Source organism: Dipodomys spectabilis, unplaced genomic scaffold (assembly GCF_019054845.1).
Source record: "Dipodomys spectabilis isolate Male_0828 unplaced genomic scaffold, ASM1905484v1 ptg000030l, whole genome shotgun sequence".
NCBI classification, from domain to species: Eukaryota; Metazoa; Chordata; class Mammalia; order Rodentia; family Heteromyidae; genus Dipodomys; species Dipodomys spectabilis.
The window spans coordinates 12,077,164-12,101,360 of NW_024870707.1; the positions used below are offsets into that span (position 1 = coordinate 12,077,164).

Consider the following 24,197-nt stretch of genomic DNA (forward strand, 5'->3'; position numbering starts at 1 on the left):
TGGCACTATGGCTCAAGCAATAGAGCACTTGCCTTGAGCTGAAGAGCTTAGGGACAGCACCCAAGCCCAGAGTTCAAGCCCCAGGACCGACCAAAAAAAAAAAAAAGAGGGCTGGGAAGGTGGCTCAGTGGTAGAGCACTTGCCTTGCATGCTCGAGGCCCTGGGTTCGATTCCTCAGCACCACATAAGCAAAAAGAAAAAAGCCGGATGTGGCGCTGTGGCTCAAGTGGTAGAGCGCTAGAGCTGAGGGACAGCGCCCAGGCCCAGAGTTCAGGCCCCACGACCGGACCCCCCCCCCCCCCAAAAAAAAAAAAAGCATTCTTCAGTATGTAATTTCAGTTTCTGTTTCCCTTCCATTTCTTCTAGGCTGGATTCATGCTGTGTATACTCCTACAGATACATTAGTGTTTGGAGGCAATTTTTTACATAGCTTTAACATCCCCATGCAATTAAAGATATATAGCATTGAAGATCGGACACGGGTAAGTAATTTTATGTAACAACAGTTGAGTGTGAAGGGGATTACCCCATTTAATGAAGTACAAATTAGTAGGGGCATGGTGAGATATGCCTATAATCTTAGTATTCTGGGAGTCTTAGGAAAAAAAGTTTGAGAGGATAATTTAGGCTACATAGCCAGCCCCAGTCCCTGCTTCTCTTTTTCTCTCCCCATCCCTCTCTCCTCAGCTGTCTCTCTTCATCTCCTCTTTTCCCCCTTTCCCTTATCTTTTCTCTCCTCCCTCTCTCCCCTCTTTCCTCTCTCTTTTATTGGCACTGGGGTTTGAACTCAGGGCCTGTGCTTTCTAGGCTAGTGTTCCACTATTGCGCCATACTTTCAACCTTAAGGTTTTAGTTTTTACTTTTCAGGGTCCTTTCTTGATAAACAAAAAGTAGTACAAGAAACTCATGTAGGCCAGGCACTGGTGGCTCACGCCTGTAATCCTAGCTACTCAGGAGACTGAGATCTGAGGATCCTGGTTCAAAGCCAGCCCAGGCAGGAAAGTCCATGAGACTCTTATCTCCAATAAACCACTCAAAAACTGGAAGTGGCTCTGTGGCTCAAGCGGTAGAGTGCTTGCCTTGAGCTCAAGAGCACAGGGACAGTGCCCAAGCCTTGAGTTCAAGCCCCACGACCGACCAAAAAAAAAAAAAAAAGAAACTCATGTAGCTGGGTGCCAGTAATCCTAGCTGAGATCTGAGGATCCTGGTTCAAAGCCAACCTGGGCAGGAATATCCATGAGACAATTATCTCCAATAAACCACTCAGAAAACCAGAAGTGGCATTGTGGCTCAAGTGGTACTATGCTAGCCTTGAGCTGAAGAACTGAGGGACAGTGCCCAGGCCCAGAGTTCAAGCCCCATGACCAACAGGAAAGAAACTCTTGAGAGGCTGGGAATGTGGCCTAGTGGTGAGTGCTTACCTAGCATGCATGAAGCCCTGGGTTTGATTCCTCAGTACCACATAAACAGAAAAAGCCAGAAGTGGCGCTGTGGCTCGTGGTATAGTGCCAGCCTTGAGCAAAAGAAGCTCAGGGACAGTGCCCAGACCCTGAGTTCAAGCCTTAGTACTGGCAAAAAAAAAAAAAGAAAGAAAGAAGAAGAAAGGAAGGGAGAGGGAGGAAGGGAAGAAAAGGTCATGATAGTGTTTCAAAACCCTGGTCTTTTTTTTTTTTTGGTGGGGGTGGGGGGAGTTCAGTCGTGGGGCTTAAACTCAGGGTCTGGGCTTTGTTCCTGTGTTCTTTTGCCCAAGACTAGCTCTCTACCACTATAAACCAGTGCCTCTTCTGGTTTTCTGGTGCTTAAATGAAGATAAGAGTCTCATGGACTTTCCTGCTTGAGCTGGCTTCAAGTGTCTCAGATCAGCCTTCTGAGTAGCTAGTGCCACCAGCACCCACCCAGCTGCTAGTCTTTTTTTTTTTTTTTGGTCTGTTGTGGGCCTGAACTCGGCCTGGGCACTGTTCCTCAGCTCTTCAGCTCAAGGATAGCACTCTACCACTTGAGCTACAGCGCCATTTCTGGCTTTTTCGGCTTATGTGGTGCTGAAGAATCGAACTTCATGCATGCAAAGCAAGCACTCAGCCACTGAGCCACCTTCCCAGCCCCACTCCTAGTCTTTTTTTGGAATGAAAATGCAATGTCAGTTTGAGGAATGGAGAAAGAGAACAACAGATCAGGTTAATCTGACACAGCATAATATATTCATGTGGAAATTACCAGATTGAAACATTTAAAAAAGAATCATAAAAAGTAGTGTTGGGAAGCAGGTACTATCAGGTACTATCAGTACCTGTGGGTAAAATGAGGGTAATTTGGCCGAAATACTATAAAAATATATATATATATATATATATATATATATATATATATATATATATATATATATATACACACACACACACACGTGTGAAAATGAAACAGTGAAACTTGTTGAAGTTGTTTTTAAAAAGGCAGGAAGGGGGATGAGGCCAAAAGATGAAAAGATGAGTGATCTGGGTACATTGGGTATGTGTGGAAAGCTAACAGTGCATCTTCCCTTTGCACAACTAATGTATACTTTCATAAAAATGTAACATCAGCTGGGCATGGTGGCTAGTGCCTGTAATCCTAGCTACTCAGAAAGATTGCAGTCCAAGGCCAGCCCAGGCAGAAAGTCTGCATGACCACATCTCATCCAATAAAAAGCTACATAACATTGGTGTGTGACTATTGTCCCAGCTAGAAGAGAAGGGTAAGTGATTGTGGTCTAAAATATTTGACTAGATCAGCCTAGGCAAATAGCAGATTCAAAAAATAACCAAAGAAAAAATGGCTGGTTCATGTGCCTCAAATTGTAGAGTGTCAGCCTAACAAGCCCTGAGTTTTAACCCTAATACCATCAAAAAAGAACCAGATAGTAAATATTCTGGGCTTTGTGGACTATAGTGTATTTGTTGTAATTATTTGTTGTTCTTGGTCATGTTGTCTCTGGGCTGTTTTGCTCAAGGCTAGTGCTACCACTCTCAACCACAGCACCACTTCTGGTTTTCTTGTTAATTGGAGATAATAGTCTCACGGACTTTGACTGCCTTGTCTGGCTTTATTGAACCCTGATCCTTAAATTTCAGCCTCCTGACTAGCTAGAATTACAGACCTGAGCCACTAGTACCTAGTTTGTTGTAACCTTTTTTTTTTTTTAATAGTTTTTTTTTTTTTTCTTCTAGTCGTGGGGCCTGAACTCTGGGCCTGGGCCCTGTCCCTCAGCTCTTCAGCTCAAGGCTAGCACTCTACCAGTTATGCCACAGCGCCACTTCCGGCTTTTTTCTTTTTGCTTATGTGGTACTAAGGGATCAAACCCAGGGCCTCATGCATGCAAGGCAAGCGCTCTACCACTGAGCCACCTTCCCAGCCCTTGTTGTAACTTTTTAATCCTGCCTTGTGATGTGAAATACTCAAGTTAACGTATGCCTAGCAAATTTCACAACTATGCTGGGCGCCAATGGTTTACGTCTGTAATCGTAGCTACTCAGGAGGCTGAGATCACGGTTCAAAGCCAGCCCAGGCAGGAAAGTCCATGAAACTCTTATCTCTAATAAACCACTAGAAAACTGGAAGTGGTGCTGTGGCTCAAGCGGTAGAGCGCTCACCTTGAGCTGAAGAGTGCAGGGATAGCACCCAAGCCCAGAGTTCAAGCCCCACAACCGACAAAAAAAAAAAAAAAAAGCATTTCACAACTATGCCACATCCCCGGCTTTAGATCTTTCCTATTTTTGCAACCATTTAAAAATATACAGCTAGGAGGCTGGGAAGGTGGCTCAGTGTAGAGTGCTTGCCTCACATGCATGAGGTCCTGGGTTCGATTCGATTGCTCAACACCACATTTAAAAAAATACACAACACACACACACACACACACACACACACGCACGCACGCACACACACACACACACACACACGTAGGCTGTAATCAGGAGGCTAAGATCTGAGGATCATGATTTGAAGCCAGCCCAGGCAGAAAAGTCCGTGAGACTCTTTTTTCTTTTTTATTTTTTTTGGGGGGGGGCAGGGGGGTCCGGTCGTGGGGCCTGAACTCTGGGCCTGGGCGCTGTCCCTCAGCTCTTCAGCTCAAGGCTAGCTAGGGCTCTACCACTTGAGCCACAGCGCCACTTCTGGCTTTTTTTTTTCTTTTTGCTTATGTGTTGCTGAGGAATCGAACCCAGGGCCTCCGGCATGCAAGGCAAGTGCTCTACCACTGAGCTACCTTCTCAGGGCCCCCCCCCCCCCCCCCCCCCCCCGTGAGACTCTTATCTCCAATAAACCACCAGAAAACCGAAGTGGCGCTGTGGCTCAAATGGTAGAGTGCTAGCTTTGAGCTGAAGAGCTCAGGAACAGTGCCCAGCGGGGCCCCCCAATGTTCAAGCCCCATGACCACCACCAGCATCTAACATCACATTAACAAGTGTGGTATATTATCTTTCCTTACTACAAAATAAATAGCAGGGAAATGGAAGATGGATTGGATAGTAAGGAAAAGTCTTAGTTTTTCTTGTTTTGTTTTTGTTTTTTATTTTTGGTGCCCGCCCTGGGTCTTGGATTCAGAGCCTGGGCACTGTCCCTGAGCTTTTGGGCTCAAGGCTAGTATACTACCAACTTGAGCCACAGCTTCACTTGCAGTTGTTTTGGGGTTAATTGGAGATAAGAGTCTCACAGACTCTTCCTGCTGGTGCTAGCTTTGAACCTCCATCCTCAGATCTTAGTCTCCCGGGTAGCTGGGATTACAGGTATAAACCACTAGTGCCCAGCCTGTTACTGTTCAGAGGCATAGTTTTGCTGTAGTCCAAACTAGCCTGGCCTTAAATTGAAAATCCCCCCCGCCTCAGCCCTCCAACAGCTGAGAGTGTGTTAATGCCACTCCTAGCTGTTATATCTAATTTAACATTTTTTACCCTTGTCTCAAAAGCCATAAACTTTCCTATTTAAAATTTGGTTCTGAATACTTCTGCCAAGGACTTTTTGAGTATTCTCTATTTTTATTTTTCAAGACCAGCGTTCTCTTAAGTAGATAGATTGATAAAGTCTTGCTTCAGATGCCAGCTTGAATTTGAATGTTGACTTAAAAGTTTTTTTTCCTGGATTCCTTATTTCAGTGATTCAATTTGTCTTACTCTCTGTCCTTGAAAATTGTCTGTTGCCATTTGGGTACTGGTGGGTCATGCCTATAATTTACCTATTCAGGAGGCTGAGACTTAGAGGATCACAGTTTGAAGCCAGTCCAGACAGAAATGTCTGTGAGTGGGGGCTGGGAAGGTGGCTCAGTGGTAGAGCGCTTGCCTTGCATGCATGAGGCCCTGGGTTCAATTCCTCAGCACTACATAAGCAAAAAGAAATAAAGCTGGAAGTGGCGCTGTGGCTCAATTGGTAGCGTGCTAGCCTTGAGCTGAAGAGCTGAGGGACAGCGCCCAGGCCCAGAGTTCAGGCCCCACGACCGGACCCCCCCCAAAAAAAGAAATGTCTGTGAGACCACATCTCTAGCAAAATGCCACACTGGAGGGAAGAGGTGACACTGTTCAAAAAGAAATATACTCATTACCTGACCTATGTAATTGTAACCCCTCTGTACATCACCTTTACAATAAAAATAAATTTTAGGGGCTGGGAAGGTGGCTCAGTGGTAAAGCATTTGCCTTGCATGCATGAGGCCCTGAGTTTGATTCCTCAGCACCACAGAAGCAGAAAAGGCTGGAAGTGGTGCTGTAGCTCAAGTGGTAAAGCACTATCCTTGAGCTGAAGAGCTGAGTGACAGCACCCAGGCCCATACCACCAGCAAAAATAAATAAATAAAAATCAAAAATTAAATTTAAAAAATGCTAGACTAGAGGCAAGGCTCAAGTTGTGTGCCAGCCATGAACAAGAACACTGATTGAGGAGTTGGAGGCATGGCTCAGTTGGTAGAATGCTAGCCAGTGAGCAAAAGTGACAGGTATGAGGTCATCTCTATCTTCTTTTTCTTTTTTTGGGTCCGGTTGTGGGGCCTGAACTCTGGGCCTGGGCGCTGTCCCTCAGCTCTCCCACTTGAGCCACAGCGCCACTTCTGGCTTTTTTCTTTTTGCTTATGTGGTGCTGAGAAATCGAACCCAGGGCCTCATGCATGCAAGGCAAGCACTCTGCCACTGAGCCACCTTCCCAGTCCCTCATGTCTATCTTGGGCCTAAAAAAAGAGTAAAGGAGAAGAAAAGAACAGTAAATGGAGAACTTAAGATCCTGAGTTGAAGCCTCAATGCTGACACAAAAGGAAAATAATATAATTTTTCCTTATTTCTTTCATTGTTCTATTCCTGTGCAGGTTCCAAATAAATTCCGCTATCCATTCTACTATGAGATGTGTTGGTACGTGTTGGAGCGCTATGTATACTGCATAACCAACCGCTCCCACCTAACTAAGGAATTTCAGAAAGAATCCCTCAGTATGGGTAAGTGTTCTGACTACATGCACTTTCAAGAAACCCTTATCCAAGCCAGGCCCTGGTGGCTCATGCCTATATTCCTAGCTACTCAGGAGGCTGAGATCACGGTTCAAAGCCAGCCTGGGCAGGAAAGTCCATGAGACTCTTATCTCCAATAAACCACCAGAAAACCAGAAGTGGTGTTGTGGCTCAAGTGGTAGAGCACTCACCTTGAGTGATCCTGAAGAGCTTAGGGACGGCGCCCAGGCCCAAAGTTCAAGTCCCACATCCGACTAAAAAAAAAAAAAAAAAAAACTTATCCAAGAATATTTAGGAGGTTGTTGCTTATGTTTTGGGGTTTTACTTATCTACTTGAAGTACCAGTTTTATTCATTAGAATTGAATACTAGATACCCATCCAGGTATGATTACTAGGCTAAATGTGAAATACTGTAGATCTGATCTTTATCTGGGTTGCTAGTACCTAGATCCTCAAGAAAGCTAGTAATTTGTTTGGCAGGCCTCCTGAGGCCTACACCCATAATCCTAACTACTCGGGGCTGAGATCTGAGAACCCCAGTTCAAAGCCAGCCTGGGCTAGAAAGTCCATGAGACTCTGATCTCCAACTAACTACCAAAAAGCTAGAACTAGAGCTGTGGTTTAAGTGGTAGAGAGTTAGCATTGAGCAAAAAAGCTCAGGGACAGCATCCATGCCCTGAGTTTAAGCATTAGGACTGGTACAAAAATAAAATAAAAGCCAGAAATAGAGTTGTATGTAGCTCAAGTGGTGATACAACACGTGCCAGCCTTAAACAAAAAAGCTCAGAGTTCAAGTCCCAGTACCAGTACATAGAAAGATGAAGGGAAGGGAAAATAAAAAAGCTAATAACTTCCTAATATGTTTTATTACATAAAAAATAGTCCTTGGTACAATAAAAACTGAAAATGTGCCATCAAATTAACTCTCCCTGGTACTGTACTACAAAGCTTACATCAAATTCTCATCTATAAATCTCATTATGAGGTGTAGGTATAATTATCCTCAATTTACCAATGGCAACATTAAGATTCAAGAGCTCTGTCTCAAGTGGTAGAATGCCAGGCCTTGGGCAGAAAAGCTCTGGGGACAATGTGTAGGCCCTGAGTTCAAGCTCCAGGGCAAGCACACCAAAAAAGTCATTTTCTGACTTGCTAGGAATTTTATTGTTGTTGTATGTGTGTTGCTATTTCCAAGCGTTGTACAAAACTACCTTTTTTTCCCCCCAGTCCTGGGGCTTGAACTCAGAACCTGGGCACTATTCCTGAACTTCTTTTGTTCAAGGCTAACACTGTACCACTTGAGCCACAGTGCTACTCCCAGCCTTTTCTGTTTATGTGGTACTGAGGAATCAGTCCCAGGGCATCATGCATGCTAGGCCCATGCTCTTCCACTAAGCCACACTCCCAGCCCCCAAACTACTTTTTTTTTTTTTTGTAGGTTGTGGGGCTTAAACTCTGGGCCTGGGCGCTGTCCCTCAGCAATTCAGCTCAAGGCTAGGGCTCTACCACTTGAGCCACAGCACCACTTCCGGTTTTCTGGTGGTTTATTGGAGATACGAGTCTCATGGACTTTCCTGCCCAGGCTGGCTTTGAACCGTGATCCTCAGATCTCAGCCTCCTGAGTAGCTAGGATGACAGGCGGAGCCACCAGCACCTGGCGTCAAACTACTTTTTAAGTATATGAACTTTATAGTCTACTCCTTTAGAATAGTATAAAATCATAATTCTCAATTTAAGCTCAAACTTATAATCAGGATAGCTACACTTCTATAAGTAACTTATTTCTAATATGCAGTTCAAAGACTCTCTTTTAACCTAACCTACATTTTAAAAATGAATTGAAGCCAGGTGCTGCTTAGTCACACCTAAAATCCTAATTACTTGGTTAGGTGAAATCTAAAATATCAGTGTCTGGAGCTTGCTGGGGCAGACAAACCCAGTTTATCTCCAGTTAACCAGCGAAAAGCTGGAAGTGACAGTGTTACTCAAGAAGTAGAGCACCAATTATAAGGGGAAAAAACTGAACAAGAGCTTGAAGCCTAAAATTGAAGTTCTCCTATCACCACCACCACCACAAACACTGTCAGTTAAGCCAGTTGTACCTAGAAAAATCAAGAATTCAGGGCCAGCTAGACCAATGATTCACACCTGTAATCCTAGTTACTCAGGAGACTGATATTTGAAGATCGCAGTTCTTTTTTGTTTTTTGTTGTTGTTTTTCTTTTTTTTGGTCCCTCATGGGGCCTGAACTCTGGGCCTGGGTGCTTTCCCTCGGCTCTTCAGTTCAAGGCTAGCGGTCTACCACTTGAGCCACAGCGCCATTTCTGGCTTTTTCTGCTTATGTGGTGCTGAGGAATACAACCCAGGGCCTCATGCATGTGAGGTAAGCACTCTACCACTGAGCCATCTTCCCAGCCCCAAGGATCGCAGTTTAAGTCACCCTGGGCAAGAAGCTCTGTGAGGGCTGGGAAGGTGGCTCAGTGGTAGAGCACTTGCCTTGCATGCCTGAGGCCCTGGGTTTGATTCCCCAGTACCACATAAACAAAAAGAAAAAAGCCAGTAGTGGCGCTGTGGCTCAAGTGGTAGAGTGCTAGCCTTGAGCTGAAGAGCTGAGGGACAGCGCCCAGGCCCCAGAGTTCAGGCCCCACGACTGGACCCAAATAAAAACAACAACAAAAAAAACAAAGAAAATGAACAGGATCCTATTTCTATTATTGTATGCATACATATTTCTATGTGTGTGTGTGTATGTATGTATGTGTGTGCCTGTGTGTCTGTGTGTATGTGTATGCACTGGTCCTGGCGCTTGAACACAGGGACAGAGCACTGTCCCTCAGCATTTTTGCTCAAGGCCACCACTTGAGTTACAGCTCTACGTTTGGCTTTTTTGATAGTTATTTGGAGATACAGGATTCATGTACTTTCTGCCTGGGCTGGCTTTGAACTATAATCCTTAGATCTCAGCCTCCTGAGTAGCTAGAATTACAGACATGAGCTACTAGCAAACAGTTTATTATTATATTTCTACTAAAACCATGCTTGAGTTTCTATAATTGATAAATTGATTAAAATAAGGAGAATTTTTGTTTTGTTTTTCCAGTACTAGAGCTTGAACCTGGACTCACACTTGCTTGGCTTCCCTTCTTGGCTGGCAGTTTACCACCTCAGCCATACCATGTGTATGTGGGGTGGAGGGGTTGTACATGAGCATGTGTATGCACGTGTGTGTGCACCAGTTACTACCAATACTGGGACTTGAACTCAGGGCTTCTTCCTCTTAGTTTTGGGGTGATTTGGTTTGGTTAAAGGCCAGCACTGTACCACTTGAGTCATAACTCTACTTCCAGCCTTTTGCTGGTGCTGGTTGCTCATACCTGTAATCCTAGCTACTCAGGAGGCCAAGATCTGAGGATCATGGTTCAAAGCCAGCCCAGGCAGGAATGTCCTTGAGACTCTTATCTCCAGTTAACCACCAGAAAACTGGAAGTGGCACTGTGGCTCACAAGGTAAAGTGCTAGCCTTGAGCTGAAGAGCTGAGGGACAGCACCTAGGCCCAGAGCTCAAGACGAACAACAACAACAACAATCTCATGAACTATTCTGCTGGTGTTGGCTTTGAACCATGATCCTGAGCTCTTAACCTCCTGATTAGGATTATAGACATGAGCCACCCACTGCCCAGTCAGCCCAGTTTTTACTGGTTATTTTAGAGACAGTGTCAGATTTTTCTGTCCATACTGGCTTCAGAGTGATCCTCTGGATCTCAGCGTCTTGAGTAGCTAGGATTGTAGGTATGAGCCACCTATACCTGGCAGAAGAGACTGTGTTTTAGTATGTCAGCCTTGTCATTTATATCCTCAAGGCTATTCTTTTGTTTTTTTGTTTTGTTTGTTGGTTGTGGGGCTTGAACTATGGGCCTAGGCGCTGTCCCTCAGCTCTTCAGTTCAAGGCTAGCGCTCTACCACTTGAGCCACGGCACTACTTCTGGCTTCCTGGTAGTTAATTGGAGATGAGTCTTAATGGACTTTCCTGCCCAGGTTGGCTTTGAACTGTGATCCTCAGATCTCAGCCTCATGAGTAGCTAGGATTATAGGCGTTAACCATACATCCGGCCCTACAAGGCTATTATTATACTCCTAGTTTCTCTTATCACATAGCCAACTGGCATGCTCTTACTGCTTTTGTCTTACCTTGGTAGATCTGGAGTTAAATGGATTGGAATCTGGAAATGGGGATGAGGAAGGAACGGACCGAGAATCCAGACGCTTGAGCAGTAGGCGCTCTGTCCTCACTAGCCCTGTGCCAAATGGAATCAACCTGGATTATGACGGACTCGGCAAAACCTGCCGAGGTCTTCCAAGTCTGAAGAAACCTTTGTCCGGAGACTCTTCCTCTGACTCAGGTCGGGGCTCCCACAATGGCCAAGTGTGGGATCACCAGTGTAGTCCCCGAAAGGACAGGCAAGTGCATCTGACCCATTTTGAGCTTGAAGGCCTTCGCTGCCTTGTAGATAAGTTGGAGTCTCTTCCATTGCACAAGAAGTGTGTCCCCACAGGAATAGAAGATGAAGATGCTCTCATTGCTGACGTAAAGGTAAGCTACTATTGACTTGGCTAGGGTAGTCGATTTCTGGATTTGGAGGGAGAATAGTCTTTGGTTTAATACAGAGAAGTTAATTTGTGTATGTGCTTGCTAATGCTCAGTATTTTTATTCTTAGAATAACATATGAAAATACTAAAATTTGTGTCTCTAATGAGGACTTAAGTTTTTTTTTGTCTGTTTGTTTTGGTTTTTTTGGGGGTTTTTTTTGCCAGTCCTGGACCTTGAACTCAGGGCCTGGGCACTGTCCCTAAGGTTCTTTTGCTCAAGACTATTACTCTACCACCTGAGCCACAGCGCCACTTCCAGCTTTTTCTGTTTATGTGGTACTGAGGGCTTCATGTATGCTAGGCAAGCACTCTACCGCTAAGCCACATTCCCAGCCTAGGACTTAAGTTCTTTTGAAAAATAAAAAATAAGGCCAGGCTGCTGGTGGCTCACACCTGTAACCCTAGCTACTCAGGAGACTGAGATTTGAGGATCACGATTCAAAGTCAGCCTTGGCAGGAACGTCTGTGAGACTCTTATGCCTAATTAACCACCAGAAAACTGTAAGTGGCCCTGTGCTCAAGTGGTAGGGTGTTTACCTTGAGCGGAAAAGCTCAAGGACAGCACCTAGGCTCAGAGTTCAAGCCCATGACAAAAATAAAAATAAAAAATAGCCAGGCTACAGTGGCTCACGCTTGTAATCCTAGCTACTCAAGAGGCTGAGATCTGAGGACTGTAGTTCAAAGCCAGCCTGGGCAGGAAAGTCTGTGAAACTCTTATCTCCAGTATACCACCAGAAAACCAGAAGTGGTACTGTAGCTCAAGTGGTAGAGCAAATTGCTGAGGGACAGCACTCAGGCCCAGAGTTCAAGGCCCACGACTGACCAAAAAAAAAAAAAAGAGTTGTACAAAGAAACCCCCCCCCCTCCCCCGAGAGCATTGGAAGATCTAAAAATGTTATTTTTTTGGGTCCGGTCATGGGGCCTGAACTCTGGGCTTGGGCGCTGTCCCTCAGCTCTTCAGCTCAAGGCTAGCGCTCTACCACTTGAGCCACAGCACCACTTCCGGCTTTTTTCTTTTTTTTGCTTATGTGGTAGTGCTGAGGAATCGAACCCAGGGCCTCAGGCATGCAAGGCAAGCACTCTACCACTGAGCCACCTTCCCAGCCCTAAAAATGTTATTTTTTGTTGTTGTTGTTTTTGTTTTTTTGGGTCCGGTCGTGGGGCCTGAACTCTGGGCCTGAGCGCTGTCCCTCAGCTCTTCAGCTCAAGGCTAGGGCTCTGCCACTTGAGCCACAGCGCCACTTCTGGCTTTTTCTTTTTGCTTATGTGGTGCTGAGTAATCAAACCCAGGACCTCAGGCATGCAAGGTGCTTTACCACTGAGCCACCTTCCCAGCCCCTAAAAATGTTACATTTTAACATTTAAAATATATAGAATTAGGAGAAGATTAACAGAAATAATTCAGTAAAAGTTGTTGACTTACTGCTAAAATGAATCAGTAAAGATGAAATTCTGTTTGGAAAAGGTGTAACCTCAACTCCTGAAACAGTGTACTGGAGGTGGGAAGCAGGCTTCTTCTACAGGGTGTTTTTTTTTTTTTTTTCTCTCTATTTGTTCAGGTACTAGGGCTTGAACTCAAGGACTATACACTGTCCCTGAGTTTGTGTGTGTTTGTGCGTGCTCACCTATATGCTGGTCTTGGGTCTTGAACTTAGAGCCTGGGCGCTGTCCCTGAGTTTTCTTTTTTTGCTCAAGGCTATGCTCTCCTAGTTGAGCCACAGCTCCAGATCTGGCTTTTTGGTGGTTAATTGGAGATGAGTCTCCTGGAACCTTGATGCTCAGGTATCAGCCTCCTGAGTAGCTAGGATTACAGGAGCCTTGCTAGGATTACTGGTGTCTTGCTGGGATTTATTTGAATAAGTATAGGGTGTTTATTTTGTTGGTGTTGGGGTTTGAATTTAGGGCCTTACACTTCAATTGGTCTTTGCATCTATTTGGGAGTAAAGGAATTCTTAGAATATATTCATGTTTATAAAGTAAGTTTTCTGATAAGTCTGTCAAGCATAAATTGTGGCAAATTGCTGTATATATGAAAGTCTGTTTTCTCCTTTATAATAATATCTTGAAATTAATGATATGGAGTAAAATATGCTTAGCCAAGTACAAGGTTTTGGGTTCCCAGCATCAAAAGGAAGTGGGAGGCGCCATTTACTTACTTAATTTTGGGCTGTATTGAGGTTTGAACTCAAGGCCTTATACTTACTAGCCAACCACCTACCTCCAGCCCACAACAACAGAAACCTAGTAGTATTAGTAAAGTACTTAATAACCAGTAGCATTAGTATAATGAGTTACAAATGTATGAAGTTAATTTATTCCACTACTATGAGTAAAGCCTGCCTCCTTTGTGCTAGAGACCAGACTGAGTATTATAGGGAAAACTATGCTAGTAACATCAGTCTCATACTCCATGACCTCACAGTCTACTGGTAGAGCAGATGTGTAAGTGGGCTGTGAAGTGAGTGAGTCTGAGTTTGCAGGTGCTATGCATGACACAGGGCACAAGGCAAATACTTTGAAAGGGTGCAGAGCCTAGCCTATGGGATGGAGATGGTATTAGTCTTCTCACTTCCTAGTAGATAACATAAACTGTGAAGTATAATTTTATGTAAATAATAATTCTCAATTTATAAATTAGAAAGCTGTTCATTGTGCTACTCTCACTTAAGATCCTAGCATTTTTGTAATTATTATCTAAAAATTTATACTATGAATACTAAAAATTTATACTAAATTTATACATATTTATAGTATGACAGGATTAAAGCAAAGAGTTATGGTTACAAGTAACTATAATCAAGAATTGGGCTGGGAAGGTGGCTTAGTGGTAGAGTGCTTGCCTTGCATGCATGAGGCCCTGGGTTCGATTCCTCAGCACCACATAAGAAAAAAGCTGGAAGTGGCGCTGTGGCTCAAGTGGTAGAGTGCTAGCCTTGAGCTGAAGAGCTGAGGGACAGCGCCCAGGCCCAGAGTTCAGGCCCCATGACCAGACCAAAAAAAAAAATAATAATCAAGAATTTTCATCTGACAGAAGAACTGATAGAAAACCTTGTATAATCTGCTTTTTAGCCTTTTTTGGTCATAGTGGTATTGGGGTTTGAACTTGGGGCTCAAGCTTTCTAGGGTGGTGCTTTACCAATTAACCGATGCCAGCCCTGTTTTTTTGGTAGTTGTTTTGGAGATTTTATCTCTTGGACTTTTCTGCCTGGCTGGCCTCCTAAGTAGCTAGGATTATAGATTTTAGCCACTATTCTTGGCCATTAAGCCAGCTTTTAGAAACCAAATTTAGGGGCTGGGAAGGTGGCTCAGTGGTAGAGTGCTTGCCTTGCATGTATGAGGCCCTGGGTTCGATTCCTCAGCACCACATAAGCAGAAAAAAAAAAAAAAGCTGGAAGTGGCCCACGCTATGGCTCAAGTGGTAGAGTGCTAGCCTTGAGCTGAAGAGCTGAGGGACAGTGCCCAGGCCTAGAGTTCAGGCCTCCCCTTCCCCCCCCACCCCCCAAAAAAAAAAAGAAACCAAACTTTTAAGCCAAGTACTGGTGGTTCACACCTGTATCCTAGCTATTCAGTAGACCGAGATCTAGGGTGGAGACTGGAAACCAGCTCCAGGCAAGAGAGTCCTTGAGACTCTCATCTTCTATTAACCACCCAAAAGCTGTAGCTCTAGTGGTGGTAGAACTAATCTTGAGCAAAAAAGCCCAGCGATAGCATCTGGGCCCTGAGTTCAAGCCCTAGAACCAACAAAAACTAAAATAAAAAAGAAATAAAACTTCGTAGTTTTTTTGGTTTTTTTTTTTTTTTTTTTTTTGGTCAGTCGTGGGGCTTGAACTCTGGGCCTGGGCGCTGTCCTTCAGCTCTTCAGCTCAAGGCGAGCACTCTACCACTTGAGCTACAGCGCCACTTCCGGTTTTCTGGTGGTTTATTGGAGATAGGAGTCTCACAGTCTTTCCTGCCCGGGCTGGCTTTGAACCGTGATCCTCAGATCTCAGCCTCCTGAGTAGCTAGGATTACAGGCGTGAGCCACCAGCGCCCGGCAACTTCATAGTTTTCATTAATAAGAGTGTTGGGGAGCTATTTTGGTGCTTTGGTCCTCTTGCTTGTCTTCCTTGCTCATGGATGCATGCTACCTTGAGCCATGCCTTTAGACAGGCATTTTTACTAGTTAATTGGAGTCTTTGAGCTGGCTTTGAATATTTATACTAAGTTCTTAAGACTGCTGAGTAGTAGTCCGGGTGCCGGTGGCTCATGCCTATAATCCTAGCTACTCAGGAGGCTGAGATCTGAGAATCTCAGTGCAAAGCCAGCCCTGGCAGGAAACTCTGAGACTCTTATCTCCAATAAACCACTAGAAAACCGAAAGTGGCTCTGTGTCTCAAGTGGTAGAGTGCTAGCCTTGAGCTGAAGAGTGCAGGGACAGTGCCCAGGCCCAGAGTTCAAGCCTTACAACTGACCAAAAAAAAAAAAAAAAGACTGCTGAGTAGGTAGGATTGCAGGTGTGAACCATTGACACCTGGCATAATGGTTGTGTGTGTGAGTGTGTTCATGTGTGCACGTGTGTACATGTGTACCACCTAGTCCTGTGGCTTGAACTTAGGACCTGGGCGCTGTCCCGTTTTTTTTTGTTGTTGTTGTTCAAGGATAGTGTTCTACACTTGACCCATACATTCACTTCTGCTTTTTACTAGTTAATGAAGATAAGAATCTCATGGCCATTTCTGCTTGGCCATTTCTGCTTAGCGTGGCTTCAAACCATGATCTTTACATCTCTTTCCTGAGTAGCTAGGATTATAGGCATGAGCTCCTACCAGTACCCAGGAAGGAAAGATTTTTAAACGAAATAAGCAAATTGCCCTAGATCATTCATTCTTAAAGTGCAAAGGAGAGATTTAGGATTAGGATGCCTACATACTTATTTCCAGGAAGAACTCAACCAAGAACACAAAAGTATCTCAGGTAAACTATTGTAAAACTTAACATTTGTAGCACGTATTACCCACCTATAATTGAAACTGCTTAGGGGGCTGAAGCAGGAAGATCACTGAACCCTAGGGATTGGACACTAGACTGGAAGACAAGGAGACCTTGTCTCAAAAGGTTTTTGTTTTTATGGGAGTCTGGTCGTGGGGCCTGAACTCTGGGCCTGAGCCCTGTCCCTCAGCTCTTTAGCTCAAGGCTAGCGCTCTACCACTTGAGCCACAGTACCACTTCCGGATTTTTTCTTTTTGCTTATGTGGTGCTGAGGAATCGAACCCAGGGCTTCATGCATGCAAGGCAAGCGCTCTGCCACTGAGCCACCTTCCCAGCCCCTCAAAAGGTTTCTTATGCAGTCTCTGGCAGCAAAGCCCCAGATTTCAGAAAGTATTAAGCTACTAAATCTGTTCTAGAAACTCACTAAAACAACTATGGCATGGGGGGGGGCTGTTTCAGTGATAAAAGCTAGATATTTATGTCAAAGCAGTGCATGTAATTTCAAGAAAAACCAAGTTACATTTGTGAGGGTGTGAACAGTTACATAAATTTGGATAGAAACTGCTGCTGCTTAGGCTTCTACTCCTGCCCTGTGTTTGTGTATAGGACACTGTAGATCTCTGAAGAACAACAACTTGTAGGCACTCCTTCCTTTTCTCCTAAAGCCTAAAGAAAGCAAGAGTGCATATATTCTGTCAGCTTCACTCGTCCTTAGAGGCGGGAACTCATACCAGTTGAATGGCTGTCAAAGTGGCATTGAAGTGTTCGACAGGAGCTCGTGCTGGGTGCTTCATGGAGTGCAAAGTCAAGAATAAGGCAAGCACGTTTGTACTTAGTGCACTTGGAGACTGAAGCTGGAGGATTTTTAGTTTGAGTCCAGCCTGAGCTACAAGAAGAGACCATGTCTCAAAACAACATAAGAGAGCCAGATGTATTACATGCACCAGGTTCTGGAGGTTCTAGCCACAGTATTGGGGGGAGGGGGAGAGGAAGAAGGAGCATTCTGATGGGCAGAATCTGTTGGAGTTGGGAGAAAACTTGTTTTAATCCATGGCTTTCTGTACCTTGTGTAGAGGTCGGCTTGGTACCATTGTCTAGAGTAAAGCACTTTAGCCTTAGGTTGTGCCTCTGCTATTTAACTTGGTCACTGTGCAAGGTGGTTGCATAGCCAAGCACCAGTATCTCATGCCAGTAATCCTTGTTACTCAGGGAACTGAGTTGTGGAGGGTCTCAGTTTGAGGCCAACATGGACAAAAAGATCTGTTGAGACTCCATCTCCAAAAATAACCACCAAAAAAAAGCCACTTTGGAGGTGTGGCTTAAGTGGCAGAGCACCATCTGAGCCAGTTTGAGGCTTTTGAGTTTAAACACTGGTACACACAAAACAAAAAGAAAAAAGATTGCTGTGTAGGCATATCTTGAATACTGGTGGTCCTTACTGCTGGAACTGAAACAGGCATCTGTTGTCGATTATCTCAGCATTGGCCCTAATGGTGCTGTTTCTGAAGGTTTTTCCAGAAACGTATATGCTAGTTCTTGATCATGGGCAGGTGAAGCAGTGCTATTCAGGGAAAGAAAAGAGAACTCTAGAAGAGCCCAGCCTACTGCCTGGTTCCTCCTCAGAGATCTAACGGAGCTATCCCAGTTTGCTGAAAGAGGTGGGGGACGAGAGAGTTCATGAGTGTTCATGTACAGAGAAGGGTAGGCGGAGAAACTGTGTTGACTGAGTACGGGGCAGCTGTTCAATGGGCGAGCTTGGGCTGCAACAATAATTGACCCTGAGGAGTAGGGTGTGGGCTGAGACAAGGACAAATATGGGCTAGGGTGCCTAAGCTCAGCTGGCACAATGGGTTAAAGTCTTCCCTTCCGCTGGCGCCTTCCAAGTCTGCTACTGGGAGCCCTCAGGGGACTGGCCGTGGGTTCTCCTATTGCGGTGTTGGAGGGAAGGAGCCTGGGCGGGGTAGCAAAGCTCCCTCCCTCAGCAGCACATCCTCCAATGGGGAGGAGAGCAGCCACTGGACACACCCCCTCCGGGTGCTGCAGCAGAACGGCTGGGCCCTCTGCCGGGCTGGCTCACTCAAGCTCAGCTCCCCCTCCTGCCATCTTCCGTTGCAAAGCATTTCTGGGAGCTGCATGTGGGTGACGCAGCAGCATTGTTCACAGGCACAGGAAGCCGCGGCTGAGCTGAAGGGCTTGAGAAGGAGCTCAGAGCACTGCACGCTGCTCTCACCACCCTGACGGGTTAGAACCGGACTGCCCTGCCTTAGGTGCTCTGGGAGATTCTAGGATTTTGAAGTAAATCAGGATTTACCTAGAGGCAGAAAACCCAACTCCTTCCGTACAACTTCCAACATAGAAAACAAAACAAAGACGCTGGGGAAACTTCACCCAAGAGCCTCCGCAGCTCCAGAGCAACGAGAAACACAAGGTCAGGCGGTCGGGCGGTCGGCAAACCCTTTCTTGTTTGGGGTGTGTATAACTGTAGGGACTTTGTCTCTGCACAGAGGCGGAAGAACTGCTGCTGGGCGAGCCCGGGACGTAGTGTTACTTGTGCTGCTCGCTCTGCTGTCGCTGCACTTGTTCCCTCGCTGGTGGGATGTGCTTTGGAACTGGGTCGCTTGGCTTCGGGGAATCCTTCTCCCTTCTGCCCTGACGCCCTCAGTCCTCTTTCCCTTTCTGTGTTCTGTGGGGTGTGGGCCTGTGTTTGAATCTTCTCCCAAATGCCTGGAGCCTAACTAGGCGTCAGCTTTTCCACACTCCACCCCTGCTCCCCCATCCCAAACCTCCCCTGGTGAAGGTTGGTGGCTTCTTTATATGGTTTCTCATAGGGCCTCAGCTAGAGTCTGCCTTTTTTGATGAAAGCAGTGTGTGCTTGGCTAAATGGCCCCAGTAAAATAAGGCTTGGAAGGAAATCTGCATTTCCCTCCACTCCCACACATAACCCCAGTAACTGAGCCGTGCATGTGTGAACAGCTGCCCCCCCCCACGCTGCTAACACAGTTTCTCCGCCTACCCTTCCCTGAACACCCCCCCCTTACAGGTAGAATTATTAGACAGCTTTTGGTGAGCAGTAAAGTTCCTTTTCTGCTCTATCAAACAATCACAAATCTTTCTGTGTAATCTGTTTTGCTGAAAGTGGAAAGTCCCTGTTTGTGGACAGAGCTCAGTTCTCTCCGGCAGAGGAAATGGGCAGAGTCCTACTCCACGCAGTGCAAAGTGGGGGAGGGGAGCTATGCGCTCAGCACACATTTTGAATGAACCTGAATTTTTCACTTTAGGGAAATTAGGAGCCTAGACTATAGCAATGTCTCACATGCTACCACACCCTGCCTTTTTACCCCCGTGCACTGTGGTGCTAACCGGAGGCTCCACTGTAGGATACCATAGCAACTTGAAGTAAATAAAACGGCTGAAATGGGATTGGTTTGGGGGAAGAAGGGAATATCTGGAGATTTGGCAGAAGATCTTGTTAAGGAACTTCTCAGGATATTAAAGTTTCTTTAAAGATAAAAATAATCCTGGAATTGAAAAATCCTTTGTACAACTACTTAATAAAAGTAAATTAACATTTTAAATTACAAAATTTCAAAAATATATAGTCATTTAAGAAGTGATTCTTGCCTGTAGTTCTTGCTACCTATAATGCTGATGGCTGCATGGTTTGAAGCCAACCCAGGCAAAAAAAGTCTGTGAGATTCTTTTTTTTGGGGAGGAGGGGGGTCCGGTCGTGGGGCCTGAACTGTGGTTCTGTGCTCTTCACCTCAAGGCTAGCGCTGTACCACTTGAGCCACAGCGCCACTTCCGGCTTTTTTCTTGTTGCTTATGTGGTGTTGAGGAATCAAACCCAGGGCCTCAGGCATGCAAGGCAAGCGCTCTACCACTGAGCCACCTTCCCAGCCCCAGTCTGTGAGATTCTTATCTCCTATTAATGACGAAAAAGCCAGAATTGGAGTTATGGCTCAAGCAGTAGAATGCCAGCCTTGAGCAAAAATGCTAAGAGATAGTGTCTGAGTCAAACCCCAGTATTGGCATTCAAACAACAACAAAAAGATTTATCCCAAGTTGAAGAGATAATTCACTAAAATGGCAGTTTCATATTGTAGTATTTTCTAAGTCATCAATTGATCAGGTAAAGTCCTAAGAACTCTTGTGCCTAAGATTGTTCCTGCATAATTAAAAAGGCAAATAGCTGAATGTGTATGTATGTGTTTCTAACTAAAAGGGGGGTATAATTATTTCTGTAATCAGCCTTAGATCAGTGTTGAATCAATATATTAAGGTTCTGCTGTTGTCTTATTAACACAGTGCAGTATCAGCCAATCTTTCTTGGTTTGGTTGCTTTGTTGTTTTGATTTTTGGTGGTACTATCACAAGGCAAGTACTCTACCCCTTAAGTGACGCTTCCAGCCCTTAAGCTAGTCATCTTGATGTCCCTTTGCTAATATCGACAACATCACTGGCTGGCATAGAAAAGTAAAGAAACAACATAAAGTTTTACTGTTCTGTACAGAACTGCATAACAACACTTGCCACAATAGCTAGATGCTTTGATATGTTAGTGGGAATAGGCACATAATGTTAGAAGCAAAGTTGAGTTGAAGTCTTGGGGCTGGAACTGTGGCTCAAGTGATAGAATGTCTGTGTAGCAAGGCTCTGAGTTCATTCCCCAATACTGCTTTTTAAAAAAGCAGGGGGAAGGTGCCTGGAAAGGTGGCTTAGTGGTAGAGTGCTTGCCTTGTATGTATGAGGCCCTAGGTTCAATTCCTCAGCACAACAGAAGCAGAAAAAGCCGGAAGTAGCTCCATGGCTCACTCAAGTGGTAGAGCATTCACCTTGAGCTGAAGAGCTGAGGGACAGCGGCCAGGCCCAGAATTCAAGCCCCATGACCAACCAAAAAAAAAAAAAAAGCAAAACAAGGCCAGGCACTGGTTGCTCTCATACCTCTGATCCTAGCTACTCAGGAGGCTGAGATCTGAGGATCATGGTTCAAAGCCAGCCCGGGTAGGAAAGTCCATGAGACTCTTATCTCCAATTAACCACCAGAAAACCGAAATGGCACTGTGGCTCAAGTGGTAGAGGCTAGTCTTGAACTGAAGAGCTCAGGGACAGCGGCCAGGCCCAGAGTTCAAGCCCCATGACCCACAAAACAAAAAAATAAAACACCATCAGCTGGGTGCCAGTGGCCTAGCTACTCAGGGGTCTGAGATCTGAGGATCATGGTTCAAAGCCAGCCCAGGCAAGAAAGTCCCTGAGACTCTTATTTCCAGTTAATCACAGAAAAGGTCGGAAGTGATGCTCAAGTGGTACAGTGCCAGCCTTGAGCAAAAGGAACACCCAGGATGGGTGGACAGATAAAAATTGAAATCTTGGGCTGGGAATGTAGCAAGTGCTTGCCAAGCATGCATGAAGCCCTGAGTTCGATTCTTCAGTACCACCTACAGAAAAAGCCAGAAGTGACATTGTGACTCAAGTGGTAGAGTGCTAGCCTTGAGCAAAAGAAGCTCAGGGCCAGTGCCCAGGCCCTGAGTTCAAGGCCCAGGACTGCCAAAAAAAAAAAAATTGAAGTCTTGATTGTACTATAGTAGCCTGCATTTTTTTCTTTTATCTTTGATTTATTTGCTTTGTAATGAATCTATGGAGGAAATTGCAGATAGTTGCCAGCTTGGTGTTCCCCTTGGTACTTGAGGGGATTGGGGTTGAGTCTGGATGTTGTTGGGAGGAATAGACTCTTTCACTGTCCTGCTTTTTCTTTGTCTTCTTTCCTACGCATAGATTTTGCTGGAGGAGCTTGCCAACAGTGACCCCAAGTTAGCCCTGACTGGAGTTCCTATAGTACAGTGGCCAAAAAGGGATAAGGTAAGAAATTCTTCTGCTTGATCTCCAGACTGTTTGCCAGCTTATCATTACCATTCCCAGAACAAAAGGACAACTAGAGTACAAACTAACAGAAGATCATTACTCAGTTCCATCCTGACTCTTAAGTCAGAGCAACTGGCTATCTTTGGAGGTGACTTTCTTAACAGGACTATCACCCTGGGAGACAGGCCTCCCTCCAAGTTCAGATGCCAAGTTGTGAATTGGCTGATCTAGTGAATCAGTTATCTTCACAGATAGGATTTACAACTCCTTACAATAAATATATAGTAGAGAGACGAGAGTGTTTATTGTTGTCACCTTGTTCTTAAGATTCCACTTAATTGAGACTTTTCTGTGTGGAACTGAGAAGAAAAGAACTGTTTTCAGCTACTAAATTGTTGGTTATGAATTTTCTTGCCTATTTAGTTTATGTCATCTATACTATTTTACCATATTTTTCCATGTTGTCCTGATTGGTGCACTCAGTGGTACTTTTCTGAGTCTAACCATGCTTTTGGTAGATAAATTAGTCTTCTCTTTAATTTTAGTTTCCTAGTTGAAACTTGCAAAGCCATCTAATTCCAGGAGTGTTGAGGCAGAATGGAGTTGAATGATGTCTTTTAAAGAACCTCCTCCCCCTTCCCAGGTGTAGGAGTCCCACTTGGCCACGTGGGACTGCCTCAAAACAAGTCAGTCATTTTTGGCTGTTGAGTATTTTGTGTCAGAAAGTGTTAAGAAATGGTGGGAAATTAAAGAAGCAGAAGATATGGTCCTTGTCCTTGAAAAGGTCACTAGCAAGGTAAATAAGTACTACATTATAATAAATATATCTGAGAGGTGTAGTCTACATTAAAATGTTATTGGATATTTGCTGTGTACCAACCAGGTCCTGTGCCCCAATTTGGAGTGATAAAGAAATGAAGAGACCAGTTTCTCACTGTCCAGTACTTTAGGAGTGGATTCTAAATAGTCAGTATAAGGAAATACTGAAGCACCAACTTCTGGACTAACTTCAGTATCTGACATTACCCCCAGCAAGCTTCAGGGAGGGTCAGATCTTACAACTCTATAAAATGAAAAGGATATGGCAGACGTAGGTAGGCCCATAGGCTAGGACAAGGGCTGGCATATTTTTCTGTGAAGGTTGCCTTGGTAAATATTCTAGGTTTGGGCTCTATACAACCACAACTTCTCAGATCTACCATAGCATGGAAAGCAGCCATAGACAATACATAAACAAATGAGCACGGCCATGTTCCAATAAAATTTATTTATGAATACAAGTAGTGATTTGCTCACAGGCCAGAGTTTGCTGACTCCTGGGCTAGGTGCACTACCATGTAATCTTCTATCCTCTCCAGTCTTAAAGCAACCTGATATGGTTGACCTCACTGCTTTCTTTTTCTAGCTTAAATTCCCCACTAGGCCAAAGGTGCGGGTTCCTACCATCCCCATCACTAAACCTCACACCATGAAGCCAGCTCCACGGTTAACACCTGTGAGACCTGCAGCTGCCTCTCCCATTGTGTCAGGAGCCAGGCGGAGAAGAGTGCGCTGTCGGAAATGCAAAGCCTGTGTGCAGGGGGAATGTGGGGTTTGCCACTACTGCAGGGACATGAAGAAGTTTGGGGGGCCTGGACGCATGAAGCAGTCCTGTGTCCTTCGACAGTGCTTAGCAGTAAGTAATATTCTGGGTAAAGACTTGCGGGGAGGGGGTGCCCTGGTACTGGGGGACTGGAATACAGTTGGGAGAGTACAATTGCAGAGTTAAGAAGGAGTTACGCTTTGGCTTTCTTCATTTTGTCCCCCTCTTTCTGAGTTCAGAAAGGTACCTTGTAGTGAAAATAATTAGCATTTGGGGCTTCCTCACCTAATTTTCAAACAAAAACCAGCATTTAAAGAGAAAGTCACTGCCTTCTGTACCCTCTTTAAGTGGACCAGAGAGGCTTGTGAGACCAAGGACAAGCCAATAAATAGTCCAAGAACAAGTGAAATTATTTATTTATTTTTCTCGGTCATGGGGCCTGAACCCTGGGCCTGGGCATTGTCCCTCAGCTCTTCAGCTCAAGGCTAACGCTCTACCACTTGAGCCACAGCACCACTTCCGGCTTTTTTCTGCTTGGACCCAGGGCCTCATGCATGCGAAGGAAGCACTCTACCACTGAGCCACCTTCCCAGCCAAGTGAAATAATTTTATTGGTCTTTTGGTCTCTAGTGAGTCCTCTATCTTCTTCCCTAGTTTTCTACCAAAACCTCTCCTCTCTA

The 24,197-nt window shown here is 45.0% G+C and overlaps 1 protein-coding gene across 2 annotated transcripts in view; it reads left to right on the forward strand.

The window, feature by feature from the left end:
• The window catches only part of Kdm2a (lysine demethylase 2A), a 108,290-nt gene that overhangs the window by 69,954 nt on the left and 14,139 nt on the right, over window positions 1–24,197 (forward strand). For both annotated transcript variants that reach the window (XM_042675590.1, XM_042675589.1), the window contains 5 exons: window positions 367–482; window positions 6,320–6,446; window positions 10,657–11,051; window positions 21,849–21,932; window positions 23,341–23,610. In XM_042675590.1, the coding sequence (XP_042531524.1) occupies window positions 367–482; window positions 6,320–6,446; window positions 10,657–11,051; window positions 21,849–21,932; window positions 23,341–23,610 (992 nt within the window). The remainder of the gene's footprint in view (window positions 1–366; window positions 483–6,319; window positions 6,447–10,656; window positions 11,052–21,848; window positions 21,933–23,340; window positions 23,611–24,197) is intronic.